Source organism: Atractosteus spatula, chromosome 28 (genome assembly GCF_055471065.1).
Source record: "Atractosteus spatula isolate fAtrSpa1 chromosome 28, fAtrSpa1.hap1, whole genome shotgun sequence".
In the NCBI taxonomy this organism is placed as follows: domain Eukaryota; kingdom Metazoa; phylum Chordata; class Actinopteri; order Semionotiformes; family Lepisosteidae; genus Atractosteus; species Atractosteus spatula.
Genome location: NC_142733.1, coordinates 5384990 through 5408416, shown reverse-complemented (window position 1 = coordinate 5408416; position 23427 = coordinate 5384990). Strand labels below are relative to the sequence as shown.

At 46.6% G+C, this 23427-nt stretch overlaps 1 protein-coding gene across 1 annotated transcript in view; it reads left to right on the top strand.

Moving 5' to 3' along the window:
- The first annotated feature begins 403 nt into the window (after nucleotides 1–403).
- The window catches only part of fbn3 (fibrillin 3), a 74224-nt gene continuing 51200 nt past the window's right edge, over nucleotides 404–23427 (top strand). Inside the window, exons 1-6 of the mRNA XM_088907551.1 lie at nucleotides 404–436; nucleotides 3078–3381; nucleotides 11275–11357; nucleotides 11948–12046; nucleotides 18290–18385; nucleotides 19445–19540. Of these exons, the coding sequence (XP_088763677.1) occupies nucleotides 3206–3381; nucleotides 11275–11357; nucleotides 11948–12046; nucleotides 18290–18385; nucleotides 19445–19540 (550 nt within the window). The 5' untranslated portion in view covers nucleotides 404–436; nucleotides 3078–3205. The remainder of the gene's footprint in view (nucleotides 437–3077; nucleotides 3382–11274; nucleotides 11358–11947; nucleotides 12047–18289; nucleotides 18386–19444; nucleotides 19541–23427) is intronic.

The window sequence follows — 23427 nt, the reverse complement described above, 5'->3', positions numbered from 1 at the left end:
GAGGATGTGAACGGCGAGATGGACGCGTCGCGGTCTTGAGATGTCAGCCGCGACCCCCGCAGTATCTGGGGTCACTCCTGCCAACGGTGTCTCGAGCGAAAATGAACCCTTGAACAGTTCTGCGTGGCGTGGCGTGGCGGACCAGCTCGGCCCGCGTTAACCCCATCCCCCTTCGGAATTAAAGAAATTTGGCGAGTGTGCCTGCGAGAGAGGGAGACTTGAGGAATGCGGTGGGTTTGTCCTGAAGACCGTTAGCGAACCCCCCCCCCCACCTCCCCCCTTTCTCTCGTGCGCAGAAAAGGGACCTCCCTTCTCCCAATATGGGTAAAATGTTGCCTTTTTTCCTCACGCTGGGATGGTTTAATTCTCCTCTCTGAAGCCCATTCCCCATTACAAAAAGAGACTCATATACTCCGGACACTCCGACAATTGCAAGGTATCGTGCTCTTTTATGCAAATTCTTTAAACCTTAAATGTTTTCCTCTTTTAACCTAGTTTAGCGTGTGCTCAACACAAGCGTTCTTGTGCAAGATATGTAAAAGTTAAATGTTTTTGGAACTTATTTGGAAAAGTCTATGGAAAATATATCTTAAGTGGCTAAAATTCCTAGTAATGAATGTGTCTCCTTCGTGGTGCTACAGTTAGCTATAGATATTGCTTAATCAGCAAATAGATTATTTTTGCAAGAACTTCTATTTTTTCACGATCCACTCATAGAAAACGGCATACATCTGTTAAGATGATCCTATTTTTTAACCTATGCTTTCGGTTTCAAAGCTAATTAAATCATAGCCGCCACTTACTTCTCACGATTCACACTAGTTCTATTATAAATTCCTTTACATTGAGTTAAAGTTTATCGGAGTTTATTATGAATCAGCCAGCGCTTGTGGGAGCTTATCTCTTGCAATGCCCGGAATGTATATTAAACCTCGTATCTTTAAAAAGAACCTGGAATCTTTTCCACGGTTTCCTGTCTGACGGACAGGACAGAATACAATGTAGTTTCTCAAAGTTACCCTGTGATGAAAACCCTTCAATGGTGATAACCGTCGCGTTTTTTTCCCCCCACCTAGAGTGTATGAACGTTTTTAGTGCGGTTTCCTAACTTTTTCTACGGTCAGTGGTGCTGGCTTTCCAAAAAAACATAATAATAATAATAATAATTGGGCAGTCAATCTGAACCTGAACCGGTTTGAAAATGACACCTTTAAAGCGGGCGGCCAGGACCGAATGTGGCGAGAGCCCTGTGCGTGTGCGACAGTGACGTACCTGAGCCCAACAGAGGGTCGAGCCTGCGGACTCTCCGCCCGTCCTTTGTGAGCTCGGTCCGCCCCCAGTGCAGGGGCTCAGAAACCCGAATCTCTGCTCTCCGCTCCAGCCGGCTGTCAAATAAAGGCTTCACTCGCGAATGGAGACCTCTGCGTTTGAGCTGAATTCATCCCCCCCCCCCCCTTTTTTAATGCGGTTTGAGAATGATTTAGAGCGTTACCCAGTGGTTGTACCGTATGTTACACTGGTCACTCTATGTGCAGAAATAGTTCAGGTCAGTAGCGATGCGCAAATTCGCTAAAAAAGCGTTAAATCTAATTGCCGACGTCTTGAAGAAATCGCACTTCCGAATGCTACACCGCTCCAACCAAAACTTCATGCGCTGTAAGATCGCGCAGGGGCCATGTCAGACAGTTGCAAAAACTTCAGACTAAAGCACAACTGCGTGATTTGCGCTTTTGCAGTTGGTTGATCGTCCTGTTAAAGAAGGTAGGAGCGTTAAATAATTCAAATAAATACGAGTACATTGATGGTTTCCATTCCAGAGTAGTAAAACGATTCCAATACAATACATATCCAGAATTTACTGACAGCTTGGGGTGGTAAGGGAATTTTGGAAATGCGTTAATGAAACGGAGTCTTTCATCTGAAATTCGGTCAAACAGCTGGGTGGATTTGATTCCTTCCCGACAGCCAACGGCCTCTGAAATCGTTCCCAAATATTCCTCCGTCTCTGTGGCCCCTAGTGTTGAACCCAAAATGTATCAGGGTCGTAAATCGCCAGTCTGTCGGTGCAGAATTCTGATGCTTTGTTCTGAGGAGCACCAAAAACACACGCCAGTCAGTCCGAACTGCGCGTTTTTCCAGGTAATAAATCATATATATCAAAGAAGGGGCTAACTCTAAGCGAACGGTTTACTCGTGACTGTTATTGCCTTATTGCTTTGGAAACCCAGGCTGCGACAGTTGTAAAGTTATTAAACTTCGGTAAACAATGGTATTTAGTTGCACTTAGTCTCAAACAACCTCACGGTGCTAAATAGCGCAGAACCCGCTTTTCCTCCACGGTGTCTGAAAGGAAGTGATAAACTCAGTGAACAGGAGTGCAGACTAAAGAAAATATGAATGTAAATAAAACGGGCGCAATCCCTTCCACTCGGCTCCCCTCACACGGAAAGAGCGGTTCGGCAGAGCTCATTTTTGGTCTGCAGCACAGCACAACCCTGCTGAAGGGGGTTGGCTTTGCTGTTTGTACAGAGGCCGTGGAAAACTTGATGCTCACTGTCACCCAGCAGATGAACACGCTGACGTTCTCAAGCCCCCTGTCCAATTCTCCGCAATTTCTAACCTGAAGCCAGTTGTACCTCCGTGCAGGAATGTCGCTGTCTGGGTATGTAATGTGTAATGAAAGGGCACTGTCGCCGGCTCACCTCCTGGTTCTAGATAGTAAAACCAGGGCCAAAATACCAGCCTCTCACTGCCAGGAGCTGGGGGAGTAAGAATCGCTCTTATTTTACATGATTATACTGTCATACTTTTCAGCTCCAACATCTCCAGAGTGACTGACAGGCATCATTCTCATTGATCTGAGTCTCCTCAAACCTTGATCAGGCTTGTCTCTGAACATCCAATCCACAAACCCCAGCAAAGCTTTAAACCTCCTACCTCAATTGGCCAGCCCCTTACCTGGAGACTTGAGAGAGTCCTGGAGGAGCGATTTCCCCATAGCTGTCTCACTTTACTCCTCCCTGTGGAGGAAACATCCCTTGCTTCCAGTCATCTCTTGTCTTTGGTTTTCTCTCTAGCCCCTCAAGCTGGAGTGTACCGGGACGGGAACCATCGTTAACCGCAGCGTGTTGCCGGGGGAGCAGCAGGTGGAAGAGCGCAGATTGGCGTGAGGGCACCTGGAGAGAGAGCACACAGTAGGAAGCCAATGGCGGCTTTGCAGCTGGGGAAGCTGGTGCTGGGATGGGCGGCTGTCTGTTGGGCGGCACTCCAAACAGCGCATGGCCAGCTGGACGGGAACCTGCAGGCCAGTCGCTTCACGGGGCGGGTGGACGAGAGGGAGTCGCTGAGGGTACGAAGAAGGGGCCAGGAGTCCCTGAGAGGGTAAGCTGTCCGATTGGAAACGGTTTCCTGAACTTCGCAGAGACGTTCAGATGGGGGTGGAATCCGGATGAGCGCCGGAGCCGGGAAACTTGGGTGTTTTTGCCACAAAGCCCTGCGCCCGTGTGGCATGATGGGAGTGTTGATGTGGCTGCGACAATGCGAGTAAAATCGGACTGAAATAAAATGGTTCAAATTTGTAAGCAAGTAGCCATTCTCCATTGAGCAAGGGTTTCAAAACGATCTGCGGCTTCCAGTCTTTCACTTAGGACACATAAGGGCCACTTACATTTTTTACACAAGCACTAGCAGAAGACTAACCAGAATGTGAGGTCGTGGGATATGGTAACAATATTGGATTCACATGCACAACTGCTGCAGATATCCCAGGCGGTTGGCACATGGGTGTTTCTATAGTTGATAGCTTTGAATGTTGAGAGCAGAGGAGCACGGTTCCAGTCCTGGAGCTCTTACGTACCTAATTGATCTCCTTATTTGCTTAATGGCACAAGCTGAAGCCATGCTCTTGGGAAGCTGCAGATTTAGACAGACCTGTAAAGCCTCCTGGGCAGCAGCTCTCGAGGGCCAGAATTGGGCTCCACCATGTTAGAAGTGACCAAAGGAATGTGCTTATTTGTTCAAGGCTGCTCTGAGATATGACCTCAGTATGTTTCAGCCGATGATGTAAGCCAAACCTGGAAGGTCCAGGGACAGGCTGCTGTGAGCTAGGGTCTGGCTGTGGCCGCCTTGTCGGTGTCTGCGTAATGTTAGTGCCTGCTTGGAGTCTGTCCGTTGATCGGTCACGGCATCTGTGATAGGCATCTATTGTTGCTGGACTCTTCTCGGATCACAGCCCGGCTCTTTGCCTGTGCTCTTCCGTTTCGAATCGAACGTTCGCACTGTCCGCCAAAGTGCAGCCCTTCGGGCTCACGTTTGTGTGACGGCTTGGAAGGACTCCCAGAACCTTTGGTGAAGCGAAGGACGTTCTGCTCTTCCAACCAGCCACTTGCACCATTGTTCCTGCCAGCGTGCCAGCCACAGCAGCTGACGGGGACACGGGGCTTTCCGTTTCAAATACAAGACCCAAGGCCCCGTACACTGACCCCGCGTCAGTCAGGCCACCAGTCCCATAGCTAAGAGAGATTCCTCACCGTGCATAGAGCATGGGATTAAGTATAATGAGGGACGGGGCTTTAAAGAGGTTTAATCCAGGATGGAATTGTGGTGGAAGGAGTTTAGGTGCATAAGAGTTTGTATCCTGCACTGTTGTAAGAATGGGTTTAGAGCAAACTGGTGTAGCCTTCCTTATCCTGCCTGTGTCCCCCCTCTCCTACGTCCTGAGCAGCCAGTCCTGCTGTTTGAATCACCTGGAGAGTGTTACTCTGTGCTGAAATGAGTGATGTCATGGTGCAATGGTAACATGGGGTGGGGGAGGAGCCGGTGTAATGGTGGGGGCTTAATTCTTTATTTCTGGGTGGTGGTGGGGGGGGGGGGGGGGGGGTTGAGTGCAGATCAACCATAGCAGAGAAACCACAAGCGCCCCCCCCTTCTCTCTTCACCCCCGACATACACACACACACATCCTCCAGGGACTGAGACGGGGAGTGAGCGCTGTTTGGGAGGGGGGAGGTCGCCAGCAGTCATTTTCTTTAATTTTCCCCAAAAAAGAAAACAAGGGATGTTTTGTTCCGCAGGCGGAGTGACTTTAACTCCAGGTTTTCTTCAGAGTCAATTATTCCAATCAGGCCCCACGTATTCCAGCATAAGTCTCCCTCCTCGCACACGTCTCAGGAAATGATGTAGTCTGATCAGTCCAAGGCCAACAGGGGACGTGTGTTTCCAGTTCGAAAGGCGATAAAGTCCTGGAGAGATATGGCTGGCGCAGAGCTGCAACACAAAGAAAGCCCTTCATCTGCGTGCTTTCGAAGAAACAAAATGTCTGCTTCTAGGATGGGAATAAAGGCTTGTGATCTTTGTAAAATAAAAGTGTTTTTGCCACAAATATTAGGTAGTTTAATGTAGTCTCAGACAATCCACTGTTGTTCTGTGGGATGGCTTGTCATTGGTGATCACATAGAGCTTCACATATATCTCTCTGTGGAGCGATGCAGTTGTAGTAGGATATCTATTAAGTAACAGTGAAGCTCAATTTTGTCTCACCTGTTCAAACACACTGATGTGACAACCCCACATTTCAGCTGCAGTAATTAAAATGGAAAATGTGGTTCCGGACTTCAGAGTCCAGTCACATACTGTAGGACCGGTTTACATTAGGATATGAAACTGTCTTGCATGTGTTTAGGAACTGTGCTTCCTCAGATAAATATTGCTATTGTTTAGCCTGGTCCAAGGCGGGGTTAGAATGTAGACAAAGTTTTCCCTTCAGTTTAAGTGTAATTAACAAAATTATATGGCTCGCAAGTATTTCCATCAGTTAATCTTTGTGCATTAAACAAGCGACTTTGTGCAGCCAAATTCTGCTGCTTCTGGAACTTGACCTGTGGCTCTTTTCAAGACCGTTGTTGTCAACCAATTGTTTACTAGTCTAAAGTAAATTTGCTGGTTTTTAGTCACGATCATTGTGTGTTGACGTCAGCTCTATCTGTAAAAGTAAACTGCGTCTTTCTCTGCCACAAGCACTCCTGGGTAGGCATAAGTTCAGTGTCACTACAGTGTTTGAACTGTAACTGTCTTTGTCTGACAGTCTTGGAGTCATGTTTCCAGGGCATGATAACCCTGGTTAGACTGTGTTCTATTGTTGTTCCAGCCCTCTAATTGGGAACATTGAGGAAGCCATGGACCGACATTGCAGTACTTGCTTTTGCTGAGTCACCAGTTTTTTTGGCTGCCCCAAATGCATTTGGCTTATTGGCGTCAAGCGCTAGGCAAAAACTGGAAGAGACGTGGCAGAAACCCAACTGCAACATTTCTGGGGACCTCCACAAATCCCATTAATAAAACCGCTGATAATTGTAAACCCGGTGGATTTTGGGAAAAAAACCCTCATTTGTCACGCCTAGCGGCCAGCCAGCCATTATGATTTATAAGATGTAACAGCGCTTGAAATAATAAGTGAGACTGAGTCTTTGTATCTGAAAGAGGCCCAGGCTTGTGGGTTCAGGAGCCAGCTGTGAGCTCAGGGGAAATGTTTTGGAAGTGGCTTGCCTGACTGAGTTAGTCAAGACAGAGGATTGCATTCAGCGGCTCATGTTTCTTCCAAAACCATGTCAATTCTGCTTTCTAGCCAACTGATGGGCTATTTTGGGTCCCCAATGGTTCGCCATAATGGATGTCACACATGGCTCATATGTACAAACTCCTTTTGACCTTTCTAAATCCATGCCATATAAATATAGACGTACGTAAATAGTTTTTATGTTTAATGAATTTTTAAGTTAATCTGAAACAAAAATTGATGTGTTAGACATCCAGTTCTTTTTTTTTTGATGTATCATATTTTTGTGTGTCTGCTTCTAAGCGCAGTTTTTCAGAAACCATACAGGAATTTTTCAGATCTCCACATTTCCTGGAGAGTGCTTTGTCTGATATCCCTCCTCAAACGGATTGCCGCTCCAGACATATTTTTCAGGAACATAAAATGACACCCTTTGTAACTTCTGCCCAGAACTGCAACTGGGAAGAATAATGAATCTGTAGGATTTGTTTGAGGTTTAAGTTTATTTTTCTTTTTTTGGTCATTAAATCAGAACCGCTTAAAGATGATCTTCATAGCAGAGAAATAAACCCTTTAAAAACAAGAACACTGACATTGTTAATAGAACTTTTCTTTTACAAAAAGGCTAAAATGAACCTGCCTTTATGAAGAGAATTTCCCATAAATACAATCAGCAGGAAATTTAATAAGCAAATTCCTGACAAATAGGAAGTAGGAAACAGTGTATTAGTGTCTATCTGAATGGTACTGACTTTCTAGCAGTCTCATTGACCTCCAGGAATTTAGCACAGCTTATTGAGACCTCATTAAGCAGCCAGAGAGAGAGGTATGCTGGAGCTCTTGTCTAGACAACAGTGATGAGAAGTAAAGAGTTTGGAGCAGAACAGTGACAAAGAAAAAAAACAGGCACACGTGATCTGGAAGTCTTTCAGACTCTTTCAAGACTAAGGCACCACATCCTATTAATGTCAGCCTTGACAAAACGAAGCACAGCCGATCTCTCAGTGGAGAATTAGACAACAATCCAGGCATCGACAGGGGTCAGATGCCAATGAGTTGACCTCTGACCCTAAGCAGTGGAGGCTGTAGGGTAATGATTGCCTTGGCAGTCTGAGCTTGCCTTGGGAATTCCCAGCTGATTTTTTTTTCTGCATCACTGGTGATTTCTTTGTCCTTAAAGACCTGTTTTCTCACTGCCAGGAGCTGACCCCACCCAGAGCCTCTGGTTCTCATCCTGTCGAGACCGGAGTTTGTTTGATCCTTAAGTTTTTCTGACTTGGAATACCGAGGAGCTGCAGCACATGTCATGTCATGTCATTTGCCAAACCGCTTTGTACCATATGGTATCGCGGGAAGCTGGAGCCTACCTGGCAAGCAACAAGTGCAAGGCAGGGTACACCAGTCCGTCGCAGGGCAAGTGCAAGCCAATCATACATGGGGACAATTTGGAGGCCACGGTAAAGGCCGAGGGGGGAAATTTGGCCTGGTCACCGGGAGAACTCCCTACTCTTGTCGAGAAACGCCCAGGGATCTTTAATGGCCACTGAGAGTCAGGACCTCAGTTTAACGTCTCATCCAAAAGACGGAGCCCACTACAGTATTGTGTCCCCGCCACTATACTGGGGCATTAGGACCCACACAGACCGCAGGGTTGGGCACCCCCCGCTGGTCCCGCTAACACCCCTTCCAGCAGCACCCATAGCTTCCCAGGAGGTCTCCCATGCAGGTACTGACCAGGCTCAACCCTGCTGAGCTTCAGTGGGGCTGAGAGCTGCCCTGAGAGCTGCAGGGAGACATGGCTCCTGGCCCAGTCAGGAAAATGCAGCATTTCTAAAAATACAGGGATCTTTCAATGTATTTTAGCCAAGCCCTGAACACACCTGCATTAGTGAATTCAAATTTGAGTCTGTATTTTAAATCATATCTCAGGCCTGTGGCCTATGATTCTGTTGTATATGAAGTCAGCACAACCGATTCATTCAATGACATGATGTGACCCTTTGTTTTTTTCATCTGCAGCTCTGTTTTGGCTGTTGTTCCCTTTCCTACTCTCTTTTCTGGCTTCATCTTCCCCCTCTTCCCTCTTCCTGTCCACTTCCTCTTCCTGTCCACTCTTCCTGTCCACTTTTCCTGTCTCCTTCCTGTTCCTTTCCACTTCCTCTGTCTGTCCCCTCTTCCTGTCCACCTTCTTTTCCCTTTCTCCCCCTTTCTGTCTACTTTCTCTCCCTGCTTCCCATCTCTTGGTTTCTCCTCCTTTCTCCTGATTTCTCTCCAACCGTCCTCACTCCCTCCCCCCACCCCACCCCCTCACCGTCTCTCTCTGTCTCTCTCTCTCTGTTTTCCTGTTTCAGCCCCTCCCGCCATCTGGTAATGTGGTTAAATCCAGCTCCTCCTTGAAGAGTTCATCGAAAGAAAGGACTCGTTCGGCAGCTGGGCTCTTGCTGGGCTGCATAGGCTACGGCCACTCGTAACTTTTTTTAGCCTTGAGCAGAATGTCCAGAAGAGGACAGTAATTCTGAGAGAAAGGGTTCAATATCTACAGGGCACCTGAAATAAAAGCAACATTCCCTTAGCCTGAAATTCTGAAGAATGATTAATCCCATTTGTAGACGTGAAGTTAACTCCCATCATGTTTCCATAGCCTAAGACACAGGTCTTCTCACCAAGGTAGCTCAGTTAGTAGTTTGGACTAACACCGTCAGGTCGGTCACTTTTGGCAGGCAACTGTGTGGGCAGGCCTCACCAGTGGAGATACTGTATGGTAGATCAGCAATTTGGCAACCAATAGTCTGACATTTTCTGGCAGATCTGGCAAAAGTATACTGTACTGTTTTTATAAACATGTTCTCATTAAACAGGTACAGTACTAAAGGGAGCATATTGTACTTTGCATGGAACAAGCTGACGTAATGCACTGCACAGCCCTGTTCCTGTAATACTGTACTGTATTTGTGTTGTCTCCCCACATTATTTACAACATTTTTATACAGGAAACAATTTCCAGACACTAAAAACACAAACTCGGCACCCCAAAACACCCACTTTTATTACAGAATGTGCAAAACTAAGATCCTGTGACACTATGAATTTTGGACGAGAACTCTCTCCCCCCCCCCCCCCCCCAGATAGGCATGTAATTTATCATCAGCTGTAATTAGTCATAGTGTGTTGCATCCGTTAAAATACTAAGAGCACACAACACGGAGAAAATTCATTGAAGGAGAACTTTGCCCAAGAAATAGCATAGTTCTTGAGCACACGGTCTTGAAATCTTCATTTTAGATAGGTTTTCAGTACCAAGGTGCTAAAGCTTTAACCTGAAGAGGCTTTTCATAAAATGTAGAATGTCAACATATTTGATCAATGACAATGAAAATGACATTTTCAACCACTTTGGTAAGATCAGACTAATTAAAAATTACCTTGATGCAATTTTCTGTGCTAACAGTGAAAGGGGAAGGAACAGTTTAAGGTGAAGCTGGACTAAGGTAATACAAATATTGCCGTGTACCATGTGCATAAAGAATTCTGGAATGGCTTACTAAGGAGATCTTAGAAAAAGTCAGTCGCACAGTAATGCATCTTTGGGAGAGAACGTGCCAAACATACGATCAAGGGACTCTGTGTTACTGAAAATGTCAGACAAAACAGAGCCAGGGAGAGATGAAGATGTTCCCTGCGAGACGCGTGTGATCTGGAAGGACTTTGATCTTCACAATGGGACGACCCCTGCATGTGTCAGGGGTCAGGAGTTTCTCTCGCTCTGTCAGGAGGAACGGGGAGCTGCGACCATCGGGGCATGGAGGAGGATCCCAGACTCTGTGGGACTCCCGAGTCACTGTCAGAAAGTTCCAAATATTTCCAAATTTATTTTAAAGATCAGAGCAGAGACTTAGCCGGTGTGTCCATAAATATGCCCCCTTCTGGGATCTTAGGCTATGTGGTAAGCAGACTAGAGCTTCTGCCTTAACATCCTTTTAAATGTCCCAACCAACTGAAGGTTTTGGCTGAAATATTTGTGATAGCCATTCACAAGCTGCTTTCATTACTCTGTAGTGGTGTTATAATAGTAAAAGCAGTATGGGAGATGTTGTTTATGGACATAATGGCCAAACTGTAGACAGTGTTATATCAGCCTGTGAAAACACAGGCATCTGCTCCCTTTCTCGAGGAAAACATCTACTCAAGCCATTGCTTCCACAGCAGAAGAACAATTCCACCTGTATGTGGTGCCTAATTTAGGGCAAACATGTCTCAACATACAGTATCTGTCTTGCACAAAATCAGAAGCTGCAGCGTCAACCGCTGGAGGAAAGGTTTAGAGACAAACTAGTGGTCAAGAGCTCTGGCAAATATTGGGAAGCATTTCAGGAATTAGTCTGGGAGAAATCCTAAAACGTCTGTTTGCTATAAACAAGGCGGCACTCCACTGTGTCTGGGCTCATGGGAAACCGCTCTATCAAAAAATGATGTAAGGTGCAGCGAAGCAACAGCCTTCTGTGTGTCTAAAATCAGGGCACTTTTCTGCTTAAAGCACAGCATTCTGAATACAAAACCTGTACATTACATAGTGGCTCATGGAAGTGTCCTATATGTTGCCTATAGCATTGGTGCAGAAAAGTGCAGTAAAAGGACAGTACATTGTGTTCTAGATACATAGTTTGTCAAAGCAGCACAATGAAATAGCTTTTGAGCTCACATGGCCTCTCTCTCTGACACAGGCCCAATGTGTGTGGATCTCGTTTCCATTCCTACTGCTGTCCTGGGTGGAAAACACTCCCGGGAGGAAATCAGTGCATCGTCCGTAAGTATCCCACTTTCCTTTTCCTTCAGCAGAATCTCCGCGCCTCAGGGGAGAGAGGGGTTCGTTCTGGAGCTCAGCTCTCTTTCTCTCCGTTGTCGGAAAGTCTTTTTTTTTTTCTCCCCGAGAGATGAAAAGAACAGATCTAGCAAAAGATGACCTAAGTGCAACAAAATGATTTGTCCGCGTAACGTTAGAAGAACCAGCTGGAGTTTATGTGTTGGGGGGGTTTCGAAATGGGAAGCACCTTTGACCCCGGAAATGTCACGGATTCTGTTTCTTGAAAAGCTCCGCGCTGCCTTGGTTGTTAAAGAGACTCATTTCCAAAATTAATAGCCAGTGTTAGCAGCAGTGGAATGTTTAATGTGGAAAATTCTTAACTCTTTTTTCGCTGTGACTCATGCATCAAAGCGTGCCCTGGAGCGATCTCCGAACTGTGCAGGTGTTACCGTGTCACGCTCGGCTCTGAAATACTGTCATTCCGGTAACTGCCCCCTCCACCAAGACTGGTGTTGACTGTGTTGTCTTCCTGCTTATTTTCGCATCCGACCCCCTTGCCTGACGTTCCTTCTCCCTCCCTCTGTCCCGTTCAGCCATCTGCAGGAATTCCTGTGGGGAAGGCTTCTGTTCTCGCCCCAACATGTGCACGTGTTCCAACGGGCAGCTGTCCCCCGGCTGTGGGGCTACGTCAGGTGAGATCTCACTGTCCCACGATGCCCCTGGCATGGCTGGGAGATGCGGAAATGTATTTATGGTGGTTTGGCTCATGCCATATTGAAAAATGTTGTTCCATAAACAATCCAAGAGCCCCCTATCTCCAAACACTCATTTGCAGTCCAGATGTTTTGATTTCTTTCGTTTTTGAGATCGGCATTGTGAGTTGTGTTGAACGACGACTGATCATCGGTCTTAAAAGCGCAAGATATTTCCCTGCTTTTTTGTGCAGGCTACCCACAATGCTGATTTCAAGACAGTGCGTTGCATTGCTCAGCAAGTGCTGAAGCAGGCCGTGTGTGATCTGGGGTTTCAGGAAAAGCTCAAAAGCTGCATTTCTGTCAAACCGCTGTCATTTGCGGAAGCCCCTTCATGATGCCTGCCAGGAAAAAAAAAATGAACTGGGCGATGAAAACCAATTGATAGCATGACTTGGAATCTGAACAACTTTCCTGTTTGGAGAACTTTTCTGATTTGTGTTTCTGGAAGAATTACACAGGATCATAAGAAAGGTTACAGATGGGAGAGTTGAGATAATTCGTAGCTAACTGATCAAGCTGTGTCTTGAATGGAGCTAGGGTACGGACGTCAACAACCTAGCTTGCTTCATACTGCCACAATGTCTCCTACAGCGAAGGTAGGTGTGAAGGTTTTATTTTTCCAGTCTCCACAATGTATCTACAGATACTGATCGTCTAGAATTATTGAAAGAGGAAAGAGAAGAACGTTGCTAAAAATATCTGTAGCCACTAGAATTTTTTTTTAATTAGATGGTTATTTTTCTCATTTCCCATGCAGGGTTTAACATTTCTTCATATCGCTGGCAATTAGCCACTGGCGTACTGTAAATTACTGTACTGTGTGTGTGGGAGTGTGCTGTTTGTATGACTGTGTGCAGTTATGCCCTGTAGGAGCATGGGTCTCTGTGTATTCCTCTCTCTTTCTGCACAGAGACACACACCTACAGTAGCCCTGCCTGGTCACACACAAGCGCACACACACATACAATTCACAGCTCTGGTTGTCTGAGCCTCTAGGGTGTAAAGAGGGACGTCTTTTACTGCCATGAAACTCGGGGGAGGCCCTGCGCAGGATTTATGTGCTGGGAAGTAGTCCATAGTCCCTGAACAGAGAGACCAGCCTTCATGCAGGTCTCTACTGTCAAAGAGGGCCTCTTTCTGGCTGGGAGCTGGAAATCCCTATGAAGTCATTTTCCAGAAGGCAACACCTCACATAGCCATGCCTAACTGACTATCCCCGATCGGCTGCCCACGGACTGTACCAAAGATGCATTTTAGATATATATATATATTATATATATATAGTTCAAGTAGGGAGCTGCGTCGGCATGCGTAGACTGCAAAAGAACAAGTAAAGGTTTATTCCATGCTGAAAAGAGAAACGCAAATCTTGACACCCGAAGAAGGCTCCACAGCCGAAATGTTGTGTTTCTTTTCTTCTCTTTTTAACATGGAACAAACCTTTACTTGTTCCTATATTTTATATATGTGCATTTTATATAATGCCATGCAAGCCCCTGTAATGCATCATATATAAAATGCATCTTTGGTAAAGTAAGTCAATCTAAAGTAAATCTTTACCAAACGTGCGTTTTATATATAATGCACTACATGGGCTGGTTTTTGCATGACGTTTCAAGCACTAATTCCTGACATACCTGAAAGGCACTAGTTGATGTGCATGTGTTTGACAGACAGAAGAGCTTAATCCTCAAGTTACCCCTCCAGACACAATATTCCCTCTTTGTTATAGTCATCACTTTTAAACTTTCAAACACTTGTAGTAGTCCCACCAGCTCTCTTTCCCAGAACTTCGCACACGGCTCTAGGACGGCCGTCCTTTGCCGTCTTTAAAAACCAGCCGCGAGGACTTTGTAGTGCAGGGACTGGCTCTGGTTGTAAACATTTCCCAAATGTGATAAACATCCTGCCGGCACATTTATGTACCAGTTATAAACAAAACATCCAATGGACTCTATGTGGAGTTGTGGCTCAAAGAGATCTCATCACTATGGATTGATTCCCAGTTTTTGAAGAAACATCTGTGGGTTGCATTGCTTTCTGAAATTAGACTCTGGTGCACTTCTAAAACGAGTTTTCTTGGTGCATTTAAGTAATGTTTAAGCTACATTGTTTCCTCTGGCTCTTCTTTGGGTATTGGAATGATAGGACAGGCTACAGTTAGTTCCCCGATGTTCTGTCCAGTGCATGCAGGGAACTGTAGACTGAGGCTGTGCTTTTATTACCCAGAAGGGAAACCGGAATTAGCTCCCGAACAACAAACGCCGTGCCTCCTGTTCACTGGGCACAGTCATAAAAGACTTGCAGGGCAGAGAATGTGGACTGACTGCCCCTCCTCCTCCTCCTCTCCTTCGAACTTTAATTGTCCCTGAGCTGCTGTGCGCATTAATTTTCGGTTCCTTCAAAACAGCTGTCAACAAACAGCAGTCATGTGTGTCCAATAAATACGTGGGGCGGGGGCCAGCTGGCGAGGAACAGGACCTGGAAGAGAGCACAAAGTTGTGTCAGCCCTGGGGCACTCCTTTTTGGGCTAATCCGAGACACAGTACCGCATTGTTCCTCTAGCTCTGTGGCCCATGAGGCCTAAACATCCTTAACACATCGGCATTGTTTCTGGGCACCGCTGGAGAAACGGGGCGCTAGCTCCGCAGACGCTGTGTCGTGCTGGAATGAGAGGTGCTTACGTAGCTCTCTGTGAAGCTGTATCTGCATTTAATTATTGTGAGCTCTGGGCAGTAGCCTCTTGAAGACGGCGGTTGTATTGCTCCCTTCAGGCAGACAAAGTTTTAAAGAATGGCATCTTAAATATAAAGGATGTAGAAATATAATATTAAATATGAAGTAGAAAATATTATAAATATAAAGGTGGATACTTCACATTGGTGGAGGAGAATCCCCATTACCTGTAAGGTGCTTTGAGTGGAGTGTCCAGGAAAGCGCTATGTAAGTGTAAGCAATTATTATTAATTATTAATTATATGTGGAGCCCAGCTGAGGCTTGTGTTTTAAGCTCTGCTGTAGCCAAGGCTTTGTTTTGTGATTTTTAAGGAAAGAGTTTTCCGCTTCCTGGGTAAAAAGCATCACGTTTTGTGCTCCCTGGCTAAAAAGCATTGCATAAAAAAGTGTTACAGAACTGTATCACAAGGAGAAGGTTTCTTCCCCCAAAAACATTGCCGGGCTGCGCCGTTGTGAGCAGTGCGATTGCATCCCAACTCTCCAGCGGGGACAAAGAGAATCAGGCCTTGCTAAAGCTCCCGGACGCCCCATGGATCGGTTTCCTGTTTACAGCCCGGCTGGAGAACGTGACCCCGGTGTTGCCTTTCCCTGCTAGGGGCCGTGTTCAGCCGCAGCCAATGGGAGGGCCGTGTCAGCGCCCAGGCCAGCGCCGGAGGGGTGTGAACCCCAGTTCTCATCCCAGTGCCTTGAGCCAGGGGCTGCAGCCTCGTCTTCTTCAGCAATATTGTGTTCTAAATCATTCCCTTTCCACGGCCCTAGGGAGCCTGCCTGGTTGTGTGTTTGTTTAAAATCTATTTTTTTTTTAACCAATTGCAGGCCTTGTTATCCTGGGCGCCTGTGATTGAATTACGTTACAGCATTCCAGTGGATCTTTGCCTTGACTGAGAGCTGAGGGAGCTTAGTCATAGACTTAGTCATAGACTGTACTGATGCTTCTGCCTGTGCTCATGACTAAGACACACCCTCTGTTTGGGTCTTTAGGTGGATTAAATCCGGTTATAAGTGCTGCTATCAAGTCCAGTTCTTCAATAGGAGTGAGCTATTTTTTTAAGCCGACATCATGATACTCTTGATATTTAGAAACATTAGAGTGGCCTTTGCTCACGGCACTGCTAAGCAGTGGAGCACGCTGTGGTCCATCAGGAGAGCAGAGCTGCAGTCGACTGAGGCGAGCCCCAGAGAGCGCAGGCTGGGACCGGACGAGGCTCACCCAGCGAGAGGGCCTGTCGTTTTCCTTCAGTGCGCATAAAGAGGAAAAGAAAAGGACGGTGTGAATATTTTCCAGGGACATGGGTGTGATGCGGGTTCCACCCAGAACTGGGGGCTCTGGAACACGTCGCTTCCAGTGCCAGTTTGCATGACTCGCCAAATCTGTGAGAGGCGGGAAAAATCTCAGTTTCTCCTTTCCTGTTCAATTTGTTTTTCTTAGGGACGCAACAGGGGCATGGAGCCAATTCAGGTGTGTGCAGAAACGCCCCTGGGGTGACAGGTTCGCCAGGTGGCTTTAACAAATGTGTAAATAAAAATCCCATAATTCACTAATATTCATAGTTATAACAATGTACATGTGCCATGACCTCATATGCCATCATGTCTGCGTGTCTGCACTGGACATTACTCTACCGACACACGGTGACAAAACTCAAACCATGAAGTCATTTTTAAAATCCAGCTGTTCTACTGCCTCCCCTCTCGTGATGCAATTGAATTAATGTGCTGGAGAAACACAAGAAAAGCAGTATTTCTGGCATCACGTGAGTTTCCTACTGTTGCACGTACAGCCTGACACGGGGGAACTCCAATATATCCCATATTACTTTGGGGATTTTATCATTTGATCTCAGTTTGGACTTTGTCGAGGAGAATGATCTAACCATTGTTACACGAGCTATTTGGCAATCGATAGAGTCACCACCTTGTAGCTAGATCTCGTCATTTCTCAGAAGCTAAGCAAGACAGGGTTCTGGTCTGTACTGGGATGGGAGATCTCTTTGGAAATCCCCCCAGTGGACCAAGTTAGTGTCACTTTCACCTCTGGACCAGTTTGTCCCATCTAATTCTCTAGTATGATGACTGAGGACACTGCTGTATGAGGTGCTGTCATTTAGACAGAATGAAAACAAAGTCATTAAAGGTCCCGTGGTGTTGTTCATTAAGAGCGTGGTTGTTGCTCATGCTAACATGCAGTCTTTTTGGATACTTTTTCATTTTTCAATTAGTTAAATTATGCACTCCTAGTTGTAACGTCTGCATCATGTTTTTGCTCTTGGCCTTTGTGCTACTGGTTTCAACTAAAGCGTTTTACTGTGATTACAACTACATGTCTCCTAGAACACGCTGTTTCACTGCACGTCTTAGTCTGCACAGGTAACGGCATAAAAGGCTGCACAGACAATAAAAAACACAATGTGTGCTTTTCCACCGATAAAATATCATATTTTACTTTCCGGTTTTGCTTCCTGTCCTTGAAAATTGGAACACGCAGTGTCCTGACAGTGTCTTGATGGAGACGAGGAAACTTGGCCCTCGATTGCATATCAGCGCAATCCCGATTTTATCGGAACCACCTTTGGCGTCTGATTCGAAATTGGGCCTCTTCCAGTAGGTGTTGGTCCACCCAGAGCATTCTCGGGTTTCCTGCATGGCTCTGACTCGAGACAAATTGCTGCAGCTCCTGGTTTGGTTTAGGAGTCTGACTGCTTTGAACCGCACCTGACCAAAACCTCCACGTTCTCCAACAGGCCCTACATTTACAAGCCAGCTGGAAGGACATGAATGAGTAAGGAAGTACTGACCTGATTAGCAATTTAATCATTGGTAACAGTCAAAATGAAAGATGAAGGAAGCGCCTGTTCAATTTTTTTTTCTTCTGCGCTTTGTTCTGCATTAATAAGAACTTTCGGAATGCAAGCAGTTTGAACGCCGAGCACGAGCTTATACTTCTTGTCCCAGTAAAATATCAAAACCATAGTATGGTAGGTGTGCAGTTATTTTTTTTTCCTGTGCAATACTGTTTTTTTAAAAAAAGTTGTATTTAACCTGTGGAAGTAAATGTATATACTGTATGTCTTGTGCTAGCAAGTGTGTGCTGGCTGTGAATGGTTAATTCTGTGCTCAAAAACAGAAAGAAGAAATGCAACATTTCTGCTGTTGAGTCTACTTTGGATGAAGCCCTTCTGTGGGTTGAACCTTCTTCAGCTGAAGAAGACTCACCAGTCGAAACGCTGTGTTTCTTCTGTCTCCTTCTTAGCGTGGAATTAACCTTTACTTCCTCCTTAAGTCTGGTGGCTTGATTCCTCTATTGCGAAATGAAAATTCAAGCGGATTCCCCTGCGCGCCCTGTTGAAAATGACGACCTCGCGTTGCCCCCCCCGTCCTGTGTGAGGCTTTGAGCCGTCGTGATGCCGACGACCTCTGACCCCTGTGTCTGTGTCCTCCCTGCAGTGCAGTCCTGCAACGTCCGGTGCATGAATGGTGGGAGCTGCAATGACGACAGCTGCCTCTGCCAGAAGGGCTACACTGGAACTCACTGCGGCCAGCGTGAGTATTTCTTCTTTTTCCTCACCGTTGTACATTTCACTAGGGTTAGGATTGGACTGCACGACAGCACAGTGGTGAGCACTGCTGCTTCGCAGCGCTGGGGCCCTGGGTTCAACTCCTGGGGTGCTGTCTGCATGGAGTTTGCATGTTCACCCTGTGTTTGCAAGGGTTTCCCGCCACAGTCCCACACATAGGTTAACTGATTCCTGGGAAAATGTTCCCTGTTGTGAGTGTTTGCGTCTGTGTGTGTCCTGTGAGGGACTTGCGTCCCATCCGGGGTGTATCCTGCCTTGCTGGGATAGGCTCCAGCTCCCCGGCAACCGGGAATTGGATAAAATGGTTAGAGAGTGGATGGATCAATGGAGTTAAAATCACATCTTATTTTGTTCCCCAGTCTGTGCGCCTGCCATTTTGGAGTGACCTTAAATTCCAGTTTATCACCACACACCCTTCTTCAAGCCTGCGTCCTCCACAAATTCTACTTGTCCTGTTCAGAGCTCTAGATAGCGGTTTGGACAGGACTAACACAAGTCTCTCTCTGCGTAGCAGCACAAGCTCGCAGGCGCCCCAAGTGTCACCCCAGATTAGCCAGTCCTTTCGGAATCCCTTTCCCCGTCAGCATCACCGGGGCTGGCCGCAGGTTGCAGCACATCATCTTCTCAAAAGCGAGAGATTTAAGAGCCTTGTCGTATTTTCCACAAAAAAAAACAACTCTCTCCATTCCCTGACATCCAAAACTTAAAACCATGTTCTGTGAGAGCAGGCTCTCCAGTCCCATCTGCGTGCGGCCCGAAGGACTAGATCCTACCCCAGTGCTAGTCTCTGGTCCATGCTGAAATAGGCCCTACTTATTGAAAGTTTTTCTGGGCAAAAAAAAAAAAGAAAGGTGACCACTTGGGCATGACATAAGAAAAAAACAGCACCATTACGCATTCAGAAGAGTTACAGTCCTGCAGGTGGTTCTCAGCCCTGCAGGTGTGTGTTGGGTTGTGGGCACCGGTGCATGGTCCGAACACGTGATCGCTAACCCCGAGCCCCCGCGGCTCTCTCTCCCGGCAGCGGTCTGCGAGAACGGCTGTCAGAACGGCGGCCGCTGCATCGGCCCCAACCGCTGCGCCTGCGTGTACGGCTTCACCGGCCCGCAGTGCGAGAGAGGTAAGGTCCAAGACACGGCTTCCCCGCCTCAAACAATCTTCCATCCCACCGCCGGCTGAACAGAAACCTGAAGGCGATGAGCGTCACCGGCCCCGGCACCTGGTTATTCGTAGTATGACCAAAACCTATGTCCGGTCCAAATCACGGAAAAGGTGGCCCGGGCGCGCGTAGTCGCCACCTTTTTGGATAAGTTCAGGGGGGCAGCTGCGTCAGCATGCGTAGGCTGCAAAGGAACAAGTAACAGGTTTATTCCATGTACGTTATATATATATATTATATACATAAAATGAAGTGGTCTGGGAAGTACCCTGTGTTTGAGCCCTTTAAAATGGAAGTAAGGGGGTATTTGCAGACTATTTCGAAGTGCAAAAATATGAAAGCGGCGCGGACATTATTTTTGATTTCTTTCATCTTCTTTCATGACTCGAATCGATGTAGTAATATGTACCCCTGACGATATTTTTTGTCTTGAATTGTTGTATGTACTCTTGTTTGTATGGTATTTTTTGTTAAGCAGAAATAAAAAAAAAAATGGGGGGAAAAAAAGGGTTTATTCTATGCTGGAAAAACAGAAGGAGATAGAAAACACAACGTTTCGGGCCTGGAGCCTTCTTGAGGTGTTCTTCTTTTTATTGAGGATGGAATAAACCTATTCCTTGTACCTTTTGGATAAGGCTTGATGTCGTTGAGACCGGGAGCGCTTTGTCGGCCGCTCTCCGAAATTTCTTTTCTTTTTTTAAATGCGTAACTGACACCCCGCGCGTGGCCGGTCTCGTGTTACTTATTGTTGAGCAAAGCTAACGGTATTTACAGTGTAACTGACTTTATTGATCAGCTTTATTTACAGACCGTAAAATGCGAGGGGAAAAATAACGGATTTAACCAGAAACGATACGGAGAAGTTTGGACGATGGAGGTTTAAGACTCCCATCGAAAGAAGTGGACTTTTGTGACTTTGTACGGTTGCTTAACACAGCGTTTCTCTACCGTGCAAAGTACGCAACACGCAAGTTTCTTTCCTTCTGTGGAGTCTTAAACCTTCATTCTCCGTACCGTTCCTCGTTAAATTATTTTTTCTCCCTTTTAACAGCCTGTAAATAAAAACTCGGGAAGGGTTGCTGTCGTGTTGTTGGTTTAATAGTTTGTATTTTCTCCCTTTTGATTTGTGTTGCTTCTGTATCTCTAATCGTTATTTCCTCTACGCAGTCAGAGCCACTGGTGGAGAATTTTATACCCAACACCTAGTAAAAACCTCCACAAGATTTACAGCCGCCTTGGATTTCTCTTGTTATCCCCTGATATTAGCTAATCCCTATGTCTTTATACATTACAGTTGTGCATCCAAGCACTTTGAATGCATTCAGCAGACCACTTAGTTTATCGGTTATCTTTGTGGAAGATTAAACAAATACAGTTGAAAGCAAACAGTACAGTACAGATACTGTAGATAAGACTTTATTGATCCCGGAGGAAATTGATGAATTGATAAGGAATCCTAGTGTCTTGTCCACATTTCCAGACGTTGCTGCTTTACCTCTGATGCTGCCAGCCGTACCTGAAGGTGATTGATCTGAATAACCAGAGTGTGGAATTCTTATTAATAATACAGGATTTTTACAGCAGATGGATGGAAGTTGTATTGTATTCTTTTCCTTGTTCGGACCCTGGTCTTGTTCAAACAAAAAAAAAACAAATCAAGCCCAGACGCTTTTCACCTGCTGTGTGTGTAGACATGCGTCTGTGTGACCAAACCACCGCACTGTGTTTCGCTGCCCATGGTGACTTTGCCAGTCGGTCTTTTGTTTCTCGCCCCCGGAGTTGTCTGGGGACCGTCGGCGCGAGCCTACGGAGCTAGGGGCCCTGGAAGTTCAATTCCTTAACAGGCCTGCTGGCGAGAGAAGGCCGCTCAGCTCAGGAAGTCGGCTCTTCTCCCTCGATGGCTGTGCCATCGCTTGTCTCCGGGAATACAGTGCAGGCTGTACCAGCCCTGTGTGTGTGCGCGTGTGCTTTCCTGTGCGCAGGATCACACGCTGAAACCAGACGTTTCCTCTTGACTGGTGGCCTAACTCAATTTAGGGCGCGGAGCAGTAATGAAATCTTCAACTGAAACCGCAGGGGCAAAGGGGGTTACTGGAAAGTAATGAAAGGCAGAGTTTATTGATACCAGGGCCAGAGCTTCCTTGAATGAACGGGGTCGCAGAGCCCTGCCAGGAGCAGGGAGAGACGTGGTCTGAAACCAGCTTCAGCGCTCTCTCCACCTCCCCACACCCCCCACCCTGCCTTGCTCTCCATCCATTCTCTGGGGCTTGTTTTCTTGAAAAACACGACACTTTGAGAGAAAACGTGCAGACATCTGGCAATAAATAAAGCTCCCCAGGAGTGAGAGAGAAAGCGATTCTTTTAGCGGAGCCCTGGACATTTCCTGATGGGGATGGGGAAGGCGGGAGGGGTGGTGGTGGATGTCTGAAGAAAATGGCCTCCCCAGCTGTGTACACACAGCCAGGACCAGGCTTGCACAAACAGTCTGGTCTTCATGCTGAGCCAGGACGAAAGAGAATAAAGGCCTCCACCAATCTCCCCCCCCACCCAGTACCTCCAGGCCCCACCTGTGCCCCCCCCCCCCACACACACAACCTACAAACAAACCAGCCCACTCGCATTTGGAACAGTCACTGTGGAAGGAGTTCAGTCAGTCCCCCTCTCTTATTCTTGAGGTTTTCTTTTTGAGGCCTATTGGAACAGACTGCCCAGCAGCCTGCTTCAGAGTAGCTCTTCACCCCCTCCTTGCCTCTCGTATGAAACCACAAGAATGTTGCGACCAGGGGGGTTGGGTGGGGTGGAGGGGGTGTTCAGCTCTCTGTGCACCCTTGTCTCGAGTGTCTTGAGCAGTTGTCTCTTGATGGTTCCCATGGGAATCGGTTTTCGACACCATGCCTTGGCCATGTGGGTGACAGCTTGTGCTAAAGCTACCACACTGGCAACACTTTGAAACGGATCTGGGTTGGGATTGAAATTCTCTTTGAAGTTATATGAGGCAAATAAGAAGGGATTCAAGTGGTAATGCTGTGCAAATAACGTCACCCCCCCTCCCCTTCCCAAGCTATTTGGGTGTTTTGTACTGTAAACAAGGCATAGGGCTTTCTTCTGTTTTTATCCTGCTCTTAGGTAAATATTGGAACACTTGACTGCTCAGTGGGTCAACAAAAGGCAATCTCTTGTGACTTAAAATAGCTTTTTCCCATTCACCTGACCCCCCTGGAGTGCTGCCTCATTGCTTCACACTGGACTGCAATGCCACTCAAAGTGTGGGTGCAGTACTGCCATTTGGGGTGCTGTTACACCCCACACTGTAATTCATGCACACAGGCCTTTGGAGCATCAGCCACTCAACAAGTGGCAGAATCAGCCATCCTGCTGTCTAGTGCAAAGCTGAGCCACAGCGTGATACCTCCATAAAGAGAGGATTACATACAGCAAATAGTTACAAACAGTATGTAATTAAAAGATGGTCTGTCATCTTCAATTTGGGTCAAAACATTTACAGCTAGCACCTACTGATTGGGGAAGGGATCTTACGGCTATATTTGTGCATTTCAGTGTGCATACTCTTTTTTTTTCCCCCCACTTTTAGCTGAAACGGGAAAGCAGTAGCTTAGTGGCAGATCTCTTCCCTGCGAGGATGGCATTGTTGATGGGTTTAGTCTGTACCCAGGGGGGCTGGGGCTCAGCAATCTGCTGTTGGAGCTTGACTCAGATCGTTGCAGTAAGGCCCTGCGGTAGAAGTGGGAGCTTTCCAGGTTGTCACTGCAAGTGTGGTTTTGCTTTCAATTGTCCCAGCTTATTCAAGAAAGGATGGAAAAAAAAGAACCACATCATTGTGTTTTTCT